Here is an 18,775-nt window from a genome sequence, read left to right on the forward strand (position 1 = left end):
ATTTAAATTCAGATAAGGTTTTAATTGTTGAAGAATAAATAACAGATAAAATATCATGAGAAGTCAAACAAAATGACACCTTTTATTGGCTAAAATCTAAACTTAAAAGATTACAATATGCAAGTTTTTGAGGCAACTCAGGCTCCTTCTTCAAGCAAGATTTAACACAAGAGACTGAAATTCCTTGGGCTAATATATTAATAATAATCTGCTTGTATTCATGTCAGTCAAATAAGGCAGACAATGCATGTGTTTATATTAACATATAATAAAGTACTTAAAGATAAAAATGATAATAAACCCTTAAAGATAGGGTGAGAAGCTCAGTCATCAGGGAGGGGCTCAGAGTAGAGCTGCTACTCCTCCACATCGAGAGGAAGATGAGGTGGCTCGGGCATCTGATCAGGATGCCTCCTGGACACCTCCCTGGTGAGCTGTTCTAGGCACGTCCAACTGGGAGGAGGCCCCGGGGAAGACCCAGGACACACTGGAGGGACAATGTCTCCCGGCTGGCCTGGGAATGCCTTGGGATTCTCCCGGAAGAGCTGGAAGAAGTGGCCGGGGAGAGGGAAGTCTGGGCCTCTCTGCTTAAGCTGTTGCCCCCGCGACACAACCCCGGATAAGCAGAAGGGAATGGATGGATGGATGGATGGATAAAGTACTATTAAAATAGTGAATCCCAGAAGACTAATCACTAACAAGAGTTCATTAATTACAGTTAAAGGGGTATGCCACTCATTGCCCTTTCTAGGAAGTGTTAAGTTTTTTCATCTTCAGGGACTGTCCTATGTCACAAGCAAAATTACACTTTGATTACTAACAGTGGTGTCCACATTACAGCATCTTGATTCATTTAGTGTTTGCATCCCAAGTATTTTTATAGACTGCTGCTTGAACAGAAGTGGTCTTATTGTAACCACAGTCACTTCCTCAAATTACTTAAATTCTCTGATTAAGGTTCGGCAGTTAAGTATAATCCCCAGCCCCAGTCTAACTGGAGTCATTCCATCACTGTGAGCAAAAAGTAATACTTTCTAAAAAAGTTTTTAACCAAACCTTTCCTTTTTATTTTCAAATAAAATCCCTTTACTGGATCCAATGTCATGGATGTATGACATGGGTAAGAGTCTGCAGAAAGCCAAACATCTGGAATGCTAAATGATGCATAGTTGTACGAGTGTTACTGAAAACTTAGTGTTAGCTGTTAAAATAACAAATCAAAGTAGCCACCAACATAACTAGCATGTAACCTGATAACTGGAAGTCTTCACAAAGCAGTTTCTGAAATGTCAATGTGTTATTATTTTTATTATTATTATTTCAAAGCTTTAGTAGCGAATGCCTCATTATTAAATATATTTTCTTTTTTCCCCTTTGTTTTAGCCGACAAGCCCAAAGTTTGGGAAAGCGGACTCTTATGAAAAACTTGAAAAATTAGGTGAAGGCTCTTATGCCACGGTATACAAAGGGAAAAGCAAGTAAGTTCTTTAAAAATATTTATACTGTGCTAAGTGTGGGAAAAAAGAGGAGTTGGTACATTCTGCCTCAATTCTTTCTATTTCAAACGAATGGTCTGCATATCAATGTGTGGATTAATTATGCATGCCAACGGATTTTGGGTGAATGTGACTTGAATTTTTAGAGTGACTCTTAGAGCATCTAATGTTCACTGGTTTTGATCTAAACGAACAGCTTTCTTAAGTGACTTTTTTTCCCTAGCCCTGTTAGATAACTGAATTACAGATACTCTATAACAGTTTACAATGGGAAAGAACTTCTATAAGGTTAAATATGGATAAAAGCTACTCAGTTGAAGGCAAATTTTTTAGAAGCATTTTATAAGCATCTGGTTTTTTTTTTTACAAGAAAAAAGATTCTGTGCTTCTGCAGTAGGATTGTGTATATAAAAAAATGCACCCTGGAGTAGAAATGCCTGTTGTTTTTCCATAAAGCTTGTTATTTTTCTCATGCATGATGGTAAAATCCTGATGCCTATTCATGCCAGTTAATCCGAATTTCTGCTTTTTTATGTAGCTGATTATGAACCACCCCACTTCTCACAGTTGCTTTCTCTTACTATACAAGTACACATTTACTGTAATTTAATTTTTATTTTTGATTTCAAACAAACATTTATCAGTGCAACATGGTGGCACAGTACTTTGTGTTGCTACTGTAAAGCTCTAGCCTACTGAGTTCAATCCCTCGTCTGAGCACAATCTGTGTTAAGTTTGCATGTTTTCCTGCCTGTACAGATATACTCCCATATTCCTCATAAATACCAAAGACACTTATGTTGTGTTGACTGATGACTCTGAATTGCCCTGATTGAGTAACTCCAAGTGTACCATGTGATAGACGGGCACCATCTCTTGTGTTGTGTAACAGCCTTGGGGTTTTTTTTCTCTGAATTGTATGTTCTATTTTATGGCTGGTTTTGCTAATTGCTAACTACTAATTTTCCTGTTATTGAATTTTTTTTTTCCTGCTGTTAATGATTTACTGTCTCTTTAAATGAGTTGCCATTTCCTGCACTTTGTGGGTGGAGCCCCAGGAGGCGGAGGCACCCTGACATCACTGTTGCTTGGTCCGCCTTTTGGCTTTTTTAGTGGACCAGATGAAGAAACCCAGCAGTGGGTTATTGAGTTTGTACTGTAGAGTTAAAGTGAATATTGTAATTTCTTTGATATATTAATGGTTTCTGGATTTGACTTTGGATTTGTGTATTTTGCCTTGTTTATGCTTAAATTTCCTTGTAGGCATATCCTTTGCTGTACTTTTGAGCATTTCGGTTATTCATAAATATTTCTTATCTTCTTATATAATACACTTCCGTGGCTGTCCGTTTGCCTGTCCAGGATTTTAAATCACCTGTAGTTCACAAACCGTTTGACCTATTGACCCGAAATTTGGTACACATATACAATGTGACGTCTACTATCCACTTTCAGGGTGATGATTGACCTCCAAGGTTATTCCATTTTTTATTTTTATTTTATTTTATTGTAGAATCAACTCTCGGCAGTGGCCAGCAGGGCAGCCATGCGCCGTTCTCATCCCTACCACCTCTGCCATCACTTCCCCTACCTCTTCAGATCTTAAATCAAGGATGGACAAACTCAGTCCTGCAGGGCCGCAGTAGCTGCAGATTTTTGCTCCAACCCAGTTGCTTAATTAGAAAACAATCCTTGCCAATAATGAAATTTCATGGCTTGTTAGTGCTTTAACTCTGCCATGTCAGGTCATTCTTAGATCCTAGATATCCTAGTCTAAAATGGACTCAGTCTTTCACTTTTTTCTCTTCACTTTCCTTCCAAATATTTAATTAAACTAAATAGTGCACAATAAATACATACAGGTGTAAATGGTAACAAGTTAAAAGGAGAAATGCTGGTTTATTTTGTCATTTGTATCTTATTGCTGCTGCGGTGGGCTGGCGCCCTGCCCAGGGTTTGTTTCCTGCCTTGCGCCCTGTGTTGGCTGGGATTGGCTCCAGCAGACCCCCGTGACCCTGTGGTTGGGATGTGGCGAGTTGGATAATGGATGGATGGATCTTATTGCTAATAAGGAGCCATTAAAAACCAAGAAAACAGCTGTTTAAAATAAACAATAAGGGCTCGAAATCTTAACTACCGAAGCAACTAAAATAAAGCAGAAGTGTTACTTGAGCAATAAGTGCTTCTTATTAAGCAGCTGGGTAGGAACAAAAACCTGCAGCAACTGCGGCCCTCCAGGAATGATTTTGCCCACCCCGTCTTAAATCGTTCTTGAGGCTGATTGAAGACTTAAGTGCCAGCTTAAGTGAAAAATGAAGGAAAACATACTAAGTAATTGCAACACAAAAACTGACTTAATCAATTTTAACACGAAAAGATTCCGACGAAAGATGAAAAGAAGTGGGCTGCTAGGGTAGAGAAAAGAAGAGCTGCTCAGGAAGAAGCAAGCACATCAACCTCTGAGCAAACGAATGCTAAACGTACAGAGAAAGAGGATGAAAACTAGGAATGCTCAAGTCAAGTGTATTCACTGCACGTTATTGTGCAGTACGCCATATCTGGTGTGTGATAATTGTGATAATGCAGAGTCTCTAGATTTATTGTGAGTGATGTAGGGTCAGGAAATAATAACGTACCAGAATCAAAGTGAGTGCCAGGCAGAAGGTCAAAATTGAGAGATCAAAAAATATACTGCGCCAGCTAGGAACTAAGGCAAACACAAAATCAAATACAAAGAAATGATCAGAAATCTTTTTAATTAATCTTACACTTGGCCTGTTTAGAATTGAAACTGATTTAGAATTGAAGCATGATTGTCCCCACTCCCTACTTCCCAGCTGGCCTGCACTCACACTACGCTTTAACATTCTGGGTAAGGGGCACATTTTCATTGTCATCATGTGACTTTGTATATGACAGCATGCATTTCAGAATGCTTTTAATTATTTTGTGTTTTTCTTTTTTTGGAGTTGTGTAGGATAGGATAACACTTTATTTTCTTACAGATTTATTGAATGTACAGCATGACATTTTTTAGTTAATGGTGCTGCATCTACAAGGACATTTTTACAAAGACAAATAATGTTAAGGGAGAAATTTTCTGCTTTTCTTGCCAACCACAATTCACATTCATTTATAAGGTGAGAATAAAAATCTGTTTTTAAATCAGATGGCATCGAATGAAATGATTAGCATCATTGATGTCATGTCTGTGTTCCGTGCTTGGGCACATTTAGTGATCACACTGTTCATGAATCCTGCTGAACTGTGCCAACTGAAGGATAATCTTGACTTGAGCCATAGCTGTATTTATACCAGAAGTTCTGGGTACATCACAAGCGAGGTGATCGTGGTCATGTGACCCATTGTTTGTATCATGTAAATTAATAAGCGTGAAAAATAACCTAAACTCAAATCATTCCCAAACAAGTTACATTGAGGCAGATGCCTCACTTCTAGTGTGATGAGAATTAGTGATTAGTGTAGTTTCATGACCTCTGGCAGAGAGCAGTGTTTTCTGGATGCAAGTTAAATAGGGGAAAGTGTGTCTTTCAATATGGTAAGTTCCTGCAGCTCTTATAACCATCACCGTGCTGTTTGTCTGCTCATACAGTATGCAACAGAACAGGAAACAGTTGATGTAACTTTGCTTAGCAGGAGCCCATTTTGCCAAGGGGATAGTAGGGCACGTTACAGGTACTGCACGTGCCTGGATGGCCTCTTCATGTGCCGTAAGGATTCACCTTTAGATGTTGGACTGCTTAAGCTGTCAACCAAGTATCGCTCTGAGACAATAAAAGTCTATATATCCTGTCCTGGAAAAAGGAAACCATTTGCAAACAGCAGAGCTAACTTTTACCTGTTTTAATTGCTTCTTTTTGTGATCCTTGCTGAATTTTTTTCCACACTCATCACGACCAGGTAACATGGGGGTAGCTGACGTAAACATGCTTAGTAAAAATGGTGGAGACTTTGTGGATTTATTTAATGTTCTGAAGAAGTTTTGGAAAATCAGATAAAAGTTCTGAACACCTGCATATTGGCACCTGCATAAGGATTTTTATTAAACATTGAATCAACTCCAAAATCTGATATATTCGCCAGCCCTAACTGAATCCCTTTTTTGTGAGCTGACAAATGGTAACAGCACCAGGTTGGAGTGTGCCCTTAGGTGACACATTCTGAGTCAGACAATTCTTTACTGCTGCTTTAGTTTGCCTCGTACCTTTCTGCTATTCAGCTAGTCATTTTCTTTGTTGTATTTGGAAGCTCTTTATTTGTGGAGGGCAGATGACTTCTGAGATATGGTGATATATAAAATAACCAACTACAAAACAGAAATTGGAAAGCAATATTATTTGGAGTTATTTCTGTGCTGCAATAAACCCTGAGAATCTGAGTTTAGTCCTTTGCGATCCATTGCCATATAATATAATGCATGAAGGACATCCTTTCTTCTTTTGAGAGGAAAGCTTTGTGCAGCTTGTTCAAGCAGCTTTTCCTCTCGGCCATCTGACTGAAGCAATTTCTAAATTGGACACCTTTTAGATAACATGCTAGCTTGCAAAATTGTAATTTTCACGCGGTCTTCCTATGGATTAGAATGCCCACATGCCATAACACTCCTTCACATTAAGGGATGTGATTGCCAGTCTCCTATCTACACATTAGGGAATTATGCCTTTTTTTCTATTTTTCTGAGAGATAGACCACAGCAAGCTGCAGTGGAGAAATGTACTTAATGGATTTAAGGAGAGCGAAAATGTGGAGCAGCAAGTGGTATTGCCACTTAGTTCCTAGCTGGGGTGACATCTGGGTGCATTTTATATGTTGTCTCATGAGTTATTTGATTATCTTTGATAATCCTCAGGATCTAATGTTCTTTAAGGTTAAATGATAGGTTTAATTTGCTCTTGTGCACATACTGTACCTATGTAGATGGATTATGTGTGCCCTGTCATGGACTGATGTAAGCCAGTAATGGATTTTACTTTGTACATTTTGCTTCCAGTGGAGCTTTTTTCTCATTTGCAATGGTTTCTGTCATTATTATTACATAGCAAACAAATATCAAAAAGGTTTGGGACTCCATACAACAAAAAGCAAAATGAATGAAAAGCTTGTGTTTTGCCAGTTGATACTGATGTCATCCTGCTATTTCTTCGAGGAAAAACTGTCCTGGGGATTGTAAAGTACAATGCAATTAGCAGGTCAGGCCTCAGAAGAACTCTTCTGTTTTGTAGTCCTCCTGGCTGTAGAAGAAAAAGAAGATGACAAATAGTAAGTTCACAGTGTCACCACAACATTTTTCCCAGTGATCCCTCAAACTTGGCCCAGTGAAATTCCCACACAAATGGCAAGTGCTTTAAAAAAGTATTTTATTCATCTGTCTTTTTTTTTTTTTTTTTTTACAAGAACAGGGCATTCAGCTCAACAAAACTTTCCAGTCCTATACACCTAAGTCATCCAAATTACCGTATATATTTGCATATAAGTCGAGGCTTGAAACCCAAAAAATGTATCATAAAATCAGACCCCGAACTTATACACAGGTTCAAAGATGCGACATTTAAATTCTTTTTTTTTTTACATCTTCTTGCTTCCTCCAATCTCGCACCAGTTTCTCAGACACATCAAATTTTGTTTCAGCAGCGCAGTTACCAATTTCTTTCACAACTTCAACAACTTTTAAATTAAAACCAGCATAATATATATATATATATATATTAATTAATTTTATTGTAATCATTCCATACAAATCAATCAATTTTTACAAAATGTAGGATTGAGAACAAGTCGACCCCCATCCCTAAGAGAGAAAGAGCATGGCCAACGGAGTTAAATTTAAGGCTTGTAAACATACCTAAATTGATTAGTTTGATAAGCCAATAGAGATGAATGGAGAAGAAAAAGAAATGCAGAAATAATTGCTTCCTCTGTGCTTTAAGAGCTTATTCTAAAATATTACTGATTAGATCCTGCCATCTGTATAGATCCTCTGAGTATTTCATTTTTTCCAATTTCAAATAGTATAAAACATTGGTTTCCCACTGACTTAAAAGAGGAGAGTTAGGATTCTTCCAGTTTAGCAAAATAAGTCTGCGTGCCAAAAGTGAGATGAATGCAATCACAGTTTGTTTGTCCTTCTCCACTTTAAACCCATCTGGAAGAACACCAAACACAGCTCTTAATGGGTTAGGTGGGATTGTGACACCAAGGCTGTCTGAAAGGTAATTAAAAATTTTGGTCCAGAATGATGTTAATTTGGTGCAGGACCAAAACATGTGATCCATTGAGGCTGGGACTTGATTGCAGCGTTCGCAGGTTGGATTTTGCTCTGGAAACTTTTTGGAGAGTAGTGATTTCTTTCACTACTTCAATGACATTTAATTTAAAACCAGCTTCATATTTTCTTCTTATTGAACACTCCATCATAGTTAACGGATGCTCTTACAATAAAGATGTATGAGGGTGTGAGATACAAAAAACACAAAACAATACAAACATGGCTTCAGAATAATTTGGGTATTACCGTGTAATCATGTAGGCACAATTCATAGAAAAAATCAAGCTTAGATCTGAAGGTCCCTAAAGTGCTGGGGCCTCATGCATAACGGCGTGCGTAGAATTTGCACTATAACATGATGTAAGCACAAAAGCGGAAATGTGCTTACGCACAAAAAAAACAGATGCATAAATCTGTGCGAACACCAATTTCCACGTTCTTCCGCTCCATAAATCCCAGTCAGCGTGAAAAATAACACAAGTGCATGTGTTTGCTGTACCGCCCCAGCTCCTCCCAGAATTACGCCTCTTTGAATATGCAAATCAATATAAATAGCCCTTAAGTTCAGCATTTTGTGAAAAGGCAATTGCAAAAGCAAGAGAGAAAATACAAGAATTTCAGTGAATACCAAGTGGAAGCAAGGAAAAACGTACTATTTGTTGGTTTAAACAGTGGTATAAACAACAAAAGGAAGTTGATCGACTGACATAGCGTGTTGGAGAAGCTTGAAAGCTCACGTTCACAAAGTCGCAAAGTGCCCGAAATAAAAAAGAAGTTGTCACATATCAAAGTCGCTATGAAAAGGTGGGTGGTAGCCCACCGTCTGAGTGTCACATGGAAGCTTATTAAGATACAGAGAAAAAGAAAAAGGCACATAGTGGGGAAAAAAAGCACGCAATGTCAACTTTAATTTTTTAAATTTCCACTTTAATTATGTAGTTTATTTTGTCATTAAAGTAGAACATCTTAAAACTTAAAATCATTTAATTTACTAGTTTCTCAAATCCCATTGTAGCTAAAGTAACATGTTAAATGCTTTGTTTTGTATTTGATCTTCTATGTGCTCTATGTGTGTGAATCACTAAGTGCTTCCGGGCTTTCTCTTCCTCCGACTGGTCACAGAATCCATTACATTCGTGATATTACAGCTCTCTGAATAATTAAAATACTGAGCTGTATATGTGATACCATTTTTATGATAGGAATTAAAAGCATGTTATTAAACATGGGAACACAGTGGCGCTGTGATTGTTCATGTCTCACACAAGATGCTTGCTGCGCCATGTGCAACCTTCGATGAAATACTTTATTGTAGCAGTACTGTCTCTTTTAAACGTACTAACGTCCAATTCCTGTCCTTACTTTTCTTTCTCCAAATACCCAATTGCCACACAATCAGCTCTGTAATAGACATTAAGCCATCTGTAAGCTTAGAACGCCGATTCTTCAGAACTTTTAAGGAACATTGAAATATTTTCGTAGTATGTGTTTAATTATTCTATCCATCTATCCTTCCAGAGTCACGTCAGCACCAGTGAGAATACAGCGCGAGGTAGGAACAATCTGTGAACGGAGCCCTAGCGGCTCGCTAGCACTGCGGCACCGTGTCCTCACATGTTTAGTTATTAACAATATAGATTATTTAAATGAAGTTAAAATTTTTATCTGTATAATATAATAAACATATTTTGCTGCATTTCATCTTAAAAATGATATTGTCATCATATGTAAATACACTTTTTATAAAGTGGCTCAGGTTGCAATATTATAACTGTATCGCAAGTTTACAGTAAGGTAATTGTACTTATAAGTACAAACAGTTCTACAAGGAGCACTTGATGGACTGATTGAGTGCGTTTAGAGTTCTTGGGATGAAACTGTTTCTGAACAGCGAGGTCTGTACAGGAAGGTTCTGAAGCATTTGCCGTATGAGAGCAGTTCAGTAGACAGCATGGCTGAGGCAGCATGTGCTTGATGCTATATACCGATAATTCTCTTTCCGATCAGCTGCTGTTGTGATTCACACTCTGATACAGTGATATAAATACTCCGAGTGGTGCAGTGAGAGTAATATGGAAAAAGATGATCCGCTGTGGAAACCCCTAACGGGAGCAGCTGAAAGAAGAAGAAGGTGCAGGGAGAGTAACAACGCGCAGTTATGGTATTTGGAATAGATTGACTATTCTATTGTTACAAGTTAATTACAATCAGATGCATTAAACCAATAAGCGATATGCTGTTAATTTCAGTGTATTTATAAAAGGATGCTCTATTATTTCATTGTTTTCTATTATTTCACTATTTTAATTTGCCCTTAATAATCCTGATAGATTTTACCTCCTACTTAACTGAAAGGAGACTTCACTTCTTTATTTGGTGTAGTATGCTGTCACACATGGGCACCTGAGGATCACCTTCTAGTCTCAAATAAGGTGTACAATACTATCTCTTTTCTCATCTATCTATCTATCTATCTATCTATCTATCTATCTATCTATCTATCTATCTATCTATCTATCTATCTATCTATCTATCTATCTATCTATCTATCTATCTATCTGTCTATTATCTGATGTCATTATAAGCAATGCAAGGTTATACTGTAAGTTCCAGACATAAAGCAGCAGCCAGCCTTTCACAGCACATCAGCCCATCACAGGACATGTTTTTATATACACTGACATTCCAAAAGGTTATTTTAACTCAATGTAAATCTTTGGACTGCACTAAGAAGATAGGGTCCATGGAACAAACCCAAGTGCAAATGGTAAATACGCACAAACTCTAAACGAAAATGGCACGCCAGCCAGAAATTGAGCTCGAGTAAAATTGCTGTGAGGTGCAGAATTGGGTCTCAATATTTAATGTTCACCTTTTTATTATGGTGTAGTGTGTTTGATATTTTTAACAAAAAATTAGATCTCCAAGACTTGGCAGGCGTATGGAAAGTCTGATTAGCCAAGTTCAGTAAACCTTTAAAAGTGAAGCTAATACATGCCTTTTAAATTGTGCCACTGTTTATGTATTATCTTTAAAAACTACACAGGATCCTAGATACTAATACTAACAGAGAATAAACAATGAGAGATATGGGCTTTACTAAATGAACACAAACTGAAGGAGTCCAAAAATGAGAGTGAAAATAAGCAAAACAGAAAACCCTGTCTGCCTAACATCAATCATACTTACTTTACATTGCTCTCCACCACTAAAGGAATGTCTCGTCTTTGGTTTTTCTCACCATCACCTTTCTTAGGACACAGTTGTCGCCTCAAGTGCACTGTTGTTTTAGCCTTTATAAAACACCCTGGAAGGCTACAGATATCTATACCACCTAATCACCTCTACAAAACATTGTGTTAATGTGGTCTCTGAGGGAGTGCTCTGTTCTACTGTAAAAAAATACTTTTAAATTCAGGCTGACCACTATGCATCCACAGTATTGATTCTGTCTTCTGCTTCAAAACAGTCATCCACCTGGGCCAAATAAAAGGAGCATTAGGCTTCTTCTTTAGTGACAAACATGTACCACTCACTGGACATTTCTTCTTCTAAGTTACAAGGTTTTTAGAGTCGCTTGAAAACACAACACAGTTCACATGATATAACAAACATCCCCAAATAAACCGTTGAATGTGCCTTTAGGTACACAGTTTTTATTTCAATCATAATGAAAAATCTGGTTTACTGATTGTTGGAGTAAATCACAATATGTAAATCTGGATAAAATGTTCACCTTAACATAAGCTTTAAAAAAATGGGATAGATTTAGGTGGCAGACCCTTCTTCCTCCCCTTTCTCAGATGCAAATTATTTTCAAGACTGTACCACTCTTTCAGCAAAATTTGATTCATTCTCTAAGCATGCTTTCCATGATTTGTGTATGTTTGACAATACTCCCTTACTTATTTCCATCTATTCGATTCTGTTACCATTTTATCATTGTAAATCAATGCATGTGCTCATAGGCTTTCTTCTAAGAAGCCTGCTATATATGATAAAATTGATTTGAGCTGAAGCTATCTCTGCTGTTCTTTCAGTGCCTTCTGCTACACACCAATCCCCCTGTACAATTCCATTTCTTCTAGCCTGCCACTACACCCATAAATTAAGATACCTTAGTTTCTCTGTCTTAAATAAAATTGCATCAGTTAAGCACAATTTCTAGCCAAACAACAAACAATTAAATGAAAGTTCTGAATATGAAAGTTTAAAGTAAAAGGTTTTCATAATATAATATAATATAATATAATATATCCATCCATCCATCCATCCATCCTCTTCCGCTTATCTGAGGTTGGGTCACGGGGGCAGCAGCATGAGCAGAGATGCACAGACTTCCCTCTCCCCGGCCACTTCTTCTAGCTCTTCCGGGGGAATCCCGAGGCATTCCCAGGCCAGACATAGTCCCTCCAGCTTATCCTGGGTCTTCCCTGTGGCCTCCTCCCGGTTGGACGTGCCCAGAACACGATGCGGAGGATCAGCAGCTCTACTCTGAGCCCCTCCTGGATGACTGAACTTCCCACTCTATCTTTAAGGGAAAGCCCAGACACTCTGCAGAGGAAACTCATTTCAGCCGCTTGTATTTGTGATCTCGTTCTTTCGGTCACTATCCATAGCTCATGACCATAGGTGAGGGTAGGAACGTAGATCGACTGGTAAATTGAGAGCTTTGCCTTACGGCTCAGCTCCTTTTTCACCACGACAGACCGATGCAGAGCCTGCATCACTGCGGACGCCACACTGATCCGCCTGTCGATCTCACGCTCCATTCTTCCCTCATTCATGAACAAGACCCCGAGATACTTGAACTCCTCCACTTGGAGCAGGATCTCGCTCCCAACCCTGAGAGGGCACTCCACCCTTTCCAGCTGAGGATCATGGTCTCGGATTTGGAGGTGTTGATTCCCATCCCAGCCACTTCACATTCAGCTGTGAACCGATTCAGAGGGAGCTGAAGATCATGGCCTGATGAAGCACACAGGACAACAACATCATCTGCAAAAAGCAGTGACCCAATCCTGAGTCCACCAAACCGGACCCCCTCAACACCCTGGCTGCGCCTAAAAATTCTGTCCATAAAAGTTATGAACAGAATCGGTGACAAAGGGCAGCCCTGGCGAGTCCAACTTTCACTGGAAATGGGTTCGACTTACTGCCGGTAATGCGGACCAAGCTGTGACACCGGTTGTACAGGGACCAAACAGCCCTTATAAGGGGGTCAGGTATCCCATACTCCCGGAGCACCCCCCACAGGATTCCCTGAGGGACACGGTCGAACGCCTTTCCCAAGTCCACAAAACACATGTAGACTGGTTGGGCAAACTCCCATGCACCCTCCAGGACCCTGCTAAGGGTGTAGAGATGATATATGTAATATAATATAATATAACATAATTAATTTTTTATAATATAATATAATATAATATAATATAATATAATATAATATAATATAATATAATATCTCTCTATTATAAAAAAAAAATCTTGGAACGGAAAACCAGGGAGACGAGACGTGATCTTCTCGGAAGTTCCTGGAAGACACTTAAAAGACTCACGAGACGAAAGAAATTGGCCACGGAGCGTCTCTCGGGGACCATAAACATGAGACTTGGTACCAAAAGATTGTCCCAGGACTGTCTCGTGGGGACATGGAACATGTGATTCTTGCAAGACACGCCCTACTTACAACTAGTATCAAATAAGACCACGGGCAAGGCAAAACACTCAATCGTGTAAAGGAAAGTAGCACACACAGAACCTGTGTTCTCAGCTCATATAAAGCATATAAGGACAATACATTCTAGATGAAACGTCAACAACTAAGCAAAGAAGAAAGAGCAGCCTGGAGAAAAGAGATCCAAAAGAGTTGGAGAGAAAAAAATGCAGGTAAGAGATTATGAAAGCAGTGGAATTCGAAAGGCTCAAAAAAACAATGGCGTGATACACATGCAGAGAAAGGTAAAGAATATGAAAGCAGTAAAATTCGAAAGTATTGTAGTGTCCCTGCCAGGTTGAAGCCTTTTTTTTTTAAGTAACTGTTAGCTCCGATTGAGGGAGGATGGAGTACAGCACAGAAGACTGACAGCAGGGTATTGATTGATGTGGTAAAGGGGGGGGGTGAGACCCGGGGAGGAGGGGTTGGATAGGGTGCTAGAAAGTTGTGTTTGTGGTTACGAAGTCAGTGATTGTTCAAGTAAAACTTTTGTGCGACTTTACTACGTCAGTCTGTTTTTTTTACTTTTTATCTTTTCAAGCCAGATATGGAGGTCGCTACAGTATCAAAAAAAAAGATAGTAAAGATCGCATTAACACAAACAAAAGGAAATTAATCATCAGGAACATGTGTAATTAAAAAAATAGCAGGACAAAGCAAGGTGAGAAATAAAAGGCAAAGAGTAGAAAACAAAGTAGAACATCATAAAGAGGTTCAAAAACGAAGGGGTGAAACACAGGCAGAGCAGGCTAGAGATAATGAAAACAGTGGAATTCAACAGACACAAAAAAATGTAGGCACGATATACATACAGAGCAAGTTACAGAATATAAAAGCCGAAAAATTCGAAAGTATCAAAAAAAGATAAAGATCGCATTGTGGCTAAAAAAGAGAAATTATTACTCTGTGAAATATCGAATATATGGACATAGTTGATATGTCAGAAGTTTGGAAATATTGTAAGGCTTTGAAGTTTAAGTCAGAGACTTGTAGATTGTCTAATTTGTGTTGCCATCAGGGAAAAGTATTGTTTCTACACAATGAGGAGACATATCCAAGAGAATTAAAAGATTTGATGATTGGGGAAAGTGAAATCCACAAACAGTCAGTCAGTCAGTCATTTCCCTAAAATAGGGTCACGGTGGTCTGCTGAAGCCAATCCCTGCCAGCACAGGGCACAAGTCTGGAATAAACCCCGGGCAGGGCATCAGCCCACCTCAAAATCCACAAACACTACAGGCAAAATATACAAGTCTACAATAATCTTTTCGCCTTCACATCATTCAATACACAAAACGTAGATTTACACAATAATGGACCATATGCTATGAGAATCTGTAGTCCTGCAACAGTTAAAGCAATTGCAAGTTTAATTTCAAAGAAAACACAATTTGGTCAGGTGTATATTTATGATCACAGAGAAGCGATGCAAATTTTAACAGGCGACAAGAACGGTAATGTTCCGCGAATAACATTAGACACCAAAGGAGATCTTGATATGCCATTTGTATTAAAATGTTTACAGTTTCCCATGAGAATAGTTTTTGCTATGACAATTAACAAATCACAGGGACAAACATTAGAAAAAGTCGGATTATTTATTAGAGAAAAAGAAACGATATTCACTCACAGACAGTTATACGTTGTGTTGTCTCAATGTATCTCCAAAAACAGAATCAAAATTCAATGTGATCTTGAAGAAATGGTAATTCCAAATATTGTTTTTACTGAAGCTTTAAAGTAAAAATGCAAATAATGAAACTGAAACAATTCCAAAGAAAAAAAAAGCTTTTAAAATTGTATATCCGATTAACCAAACACAGGGGTTGGTGAGCGAAGTGAGCAGGGGTCAGAGCCCCCTAGTAATATAATATTTATTTTGGAAACAAAATTCAAACTTCACAGAAATTAATCTAATGATGATATCTCTTTCTAGATATGATAACCCTTCATCATAAAAAAGAAACATTACCGTTAGAGACATTTTCTTACGTAATTTACATAATATACAGTACTCAAACCTGCCTAATTTAATTCAGGATTACAGGGGCTCAATCCCATTATAATGCTGGGTTCAAGGCAGAAAAGGGCCCCAGTGTGGATGTCTGTCCAACACAAGGCCTACTCACACACACACAACTTTACCCAGGGCTAATGTGCAATTGCCAGTTACGCTAACCAGAATGTGAGAGGATAACTGGAGTACCCAAAGGAAAACTCACTTAGTCATGGACTGGAATGGGATGCTAAGTCTAAATTGTGAACCAATAAGGTGACAGCCCTACCCACTGTAACACAGATGAGTGCTGATTCCAACCTTGAATTTATATGATGACAGCAGTGGAGTCACATTTGGTTATATGTCCTTACACTTACTGCAGTGGGTACAGCAACATTTAGATTAATGAAGGAGGTTCTGTTGATTTTGTAAAGAGTCGCCTTTTCTTTTTTTCCATGCACTGAACCTTGGTAGCAGTCCGATTTTGAAATTTGGTGCCTCACACAGCTCATCACTCCTCCTCCATGTTCTTACATTAAATGCTGATAGAAAGGAACATTCATCCCCCTGATTGTGACTGTTTTGAAACAGAGTGTCTAAGCTTCCACAGTCTTGTGTTTCACATGCCATTTATCTTTACGCTCCTATCTGCTAAATTCTCTTTTTTAACACTAGAATTCCCAGAGCCTACGAGAAAGCTCGTAAATCTGGCCCACCTTAAATCCATTCTCACCTCTCCATCAGAGTCTTTTGTCCTGTAAATGTGTCGATTAACAGCAAGCAGCCTGGTAACCCATCCCCCCGCCCACCGCCGCAGTTCATTTCGCAAAGAAGTTTCTCAGTGCTCAGTGTTTATCTTCAAGTGAAGTGTTGGAGCTTTATAGGGTAAAATAGCACATCATCATTTGGAATACATACATTTCATGTGTGTTCCATGTCAACAACAATCTATGTAAAACGTAGTTAACACAGAAGCGTTTTTCATGTTTTAGTAATAATTGAAAAATGTAGACATGAAATGTATAATGTGTGAAGCCCTTAAATACAAATATGAAATAAACACTTTCACAAAAGGTACAAGTATAACAAAACAAGTGCACTTTTATTCAAGAATTTAACCGAAGAAAAAAGAAAGCAGGTTACGGTATGGCGGTTGAAACGACAGCTTGCGTGGTGCAATGCTAAGAACTGCTGATTCCCATTCAAGAGCTTCTGGGATGGATGCTGGCAGCTTCTCAAGTTTACCGTTTTGAGTAGAGAGCTGCTCTTATTGTTAATATTATACAATAAAAACATACATTTTATTTGCGTCTGTAACAGCCGCTGTAAATGTATAGTACTTGTCAAAGTTAGCGTCTTTTTTTTAGTTTTATTCTCACTCACGTTTATGCTCCCACAACACCTCCCTGACCCCCTCCCAAACCTCCAATCTGATGCTGTTTTACAGGGAATTCTCAAATGTCTTATATACCTAAGTCTCTCTTTTTTTGTCAGTACGACTTTGACATCATGGATCAGAAGGCGCATACTAATTCAGCGTGAGCAGGAGCACTCAAGAATAAAACTGATTAAAAAAAATTCACATCCACAGTCATTCTCAGTCACACACAACACTCACATCTATGTCCACAATTTTCACAGTCTTGTTCGCGCACAAGATCTGACATGGTTTCCAAATAAAGAGGGTGTTACGTAACAAGTTTGTACCACGTCTTTATTTGAAAACAGCATCAGATCGGAAACGTCTGTGTCTGGAAGCTTGAATGTGAGTCAGATAATAAAACTGGGGGGCTGCACTGAATAAGCTCCAGTTTTATTCTCTCAATCACGATCATGCTCTAATACCCCCTCCACCTCTCCTGATCTGACTCTAAGTAACACCACCAGCGTAAATTCAAACCCGATCTGACGCTGTTCGTTTTCAAATAATATTGCATTAGTGCGATGATGTTTTCTGATTCATTTTATACCCAATGTCCCATATATTTGTCTCTTTTTTTTTTTCTCCATGCTGCATCAACATCATGCACCAGAAGGCGTGAGCTTATTCAGTGCAGCAGGAACACTCAATAAAACTGAATAAAAATAAAATAAAATGACAGTGAGATACAAAGAAGGCAGATTCACCAGCGTTTGTGTTGTCAGCTTTTTATCTCACCAGATCAGAGAATGTCCAGTTCCATTGCCTCAAAACACCACTCACATCTACAGTTATTCCCAGTTTCAAATAAAAACTAAAAGCGTCAGATCCCTAGGGCGGTGTGTGTATGGTGATCGTGACTGAGAGAATAAAAGTGAAAAAAAGGTAACTTTTACAAGTACAGCACTATAAATGTACACAGTCTGTTACAGACGTAAACCAAATGTATGTGTGTACTGTATAATATTAACAATAAGAGCAGCTCACTAGTGAAAACGGCAAATATAGTAGGCAGTCAGGATCGAACCAGGGACTCTTGATTCCAAGTCGGCAAATCTTACAGCTACGCCACAAAAGCTGTTGTATTGTCCTTGAACCTTTTGTGAAAGTGTTTATTTGATCTTTGGAAATCAGGTTTAACACATTATACACTTCATGTCTACATTTTGTCAATTACTACTAAAACACGAAAAATGTGTCTGTTTTTACAATTTGTTTACTGTACATAGATTGTTGTAGACACGGAACACACATGAAATGCATGTGTTCCAAATAAAGATATAGTATTTATAAAAGGTGTGATTCTGCTTGACTTCTCACTCTATACAACTTCAAGCAGATGACACGCAGGTACACAGACTTGAGCTGAGAAAACTGTGCACCGGTGGGGGATGTGATAGCAGGCTGCTTGCTGTTTGCTGCTTATCAACACATTAACAGGACAATTAAGACGCTGATGGAGAGGTGCAAAGCTATTTAAGGTGGGACAGATCTACGAGTTTTTTCACAGGCTCTGGTAAGTCTAGTGTTAAACACCTGTAAATACTAAATAAAATATGTTTTACTTCAGAATAAATTATCTTAGTGATATGGATCAGTATGTATTTTATATAGCATACTTACTGGCAGGTGGCATGTTCGGGCATGGGCTAGAAACCAGAACTTAATTCCAGAGTGTGTGTTCTTCGCCCTTTCTTTTGGTCACATATTCAAATATTCTGATATCATTCCACATTTAATAGTTGGTATGTTAGATTCATAGGTTACTTTAAATGGGCCCAATTTATGCACATGCATGTGTATATTTTGTATGCACTGTGAGAGAAAAAAGTGGGTTGAGAAATGTATGAATGGACTT

At 38.4% G+C, this 18,775-nt stretch overlaps 1 protein-coding gene across 4 annotated transcripts in view; it reads left to right on the plus strand.

Annotated features, from left to right (window-relative positions):
• cdk14 (cyclin-dependent kinase 14) overlaps positions 1-18,775 on the plus strand; it is an 891,964-nt gene that overhangs the window by 316,477 nt on the left and 556,712 nt on the right. For 3 of the 4 annotated variants that reach the window (XM_039736967.1, XM_039736966.1, XM_039736968.1), the window contains one exon: positions 1,384-1,478. In XM_039736967.1, coding sequence (XP_039592901.1) covers positions 1,384-1,478 — 95 coding nt within the window. Of the gene's footprint in view, positions 1-1,038; positions 1,121-1,383; positions 1,479-18,775 lie in introns of those variants that run through there. The other variant, XM_039736969.1, reaches the window with a different exon arrangement.

This window comes from Polypterus senegalus, chromosome 15 (assembly GCF_016835505.1).
Source record: "Polypterus senegalus isolate Bchr_013 chromosome 15, ASM1683550v1, whole genome shotgun sequence".
NCBI classification, from domain to species: Eukaryota; Metazoa; Chordata; class Cladistia; order Polypteriformes; family Polypteridae; genus Polypterus; species Polypterus senegalus.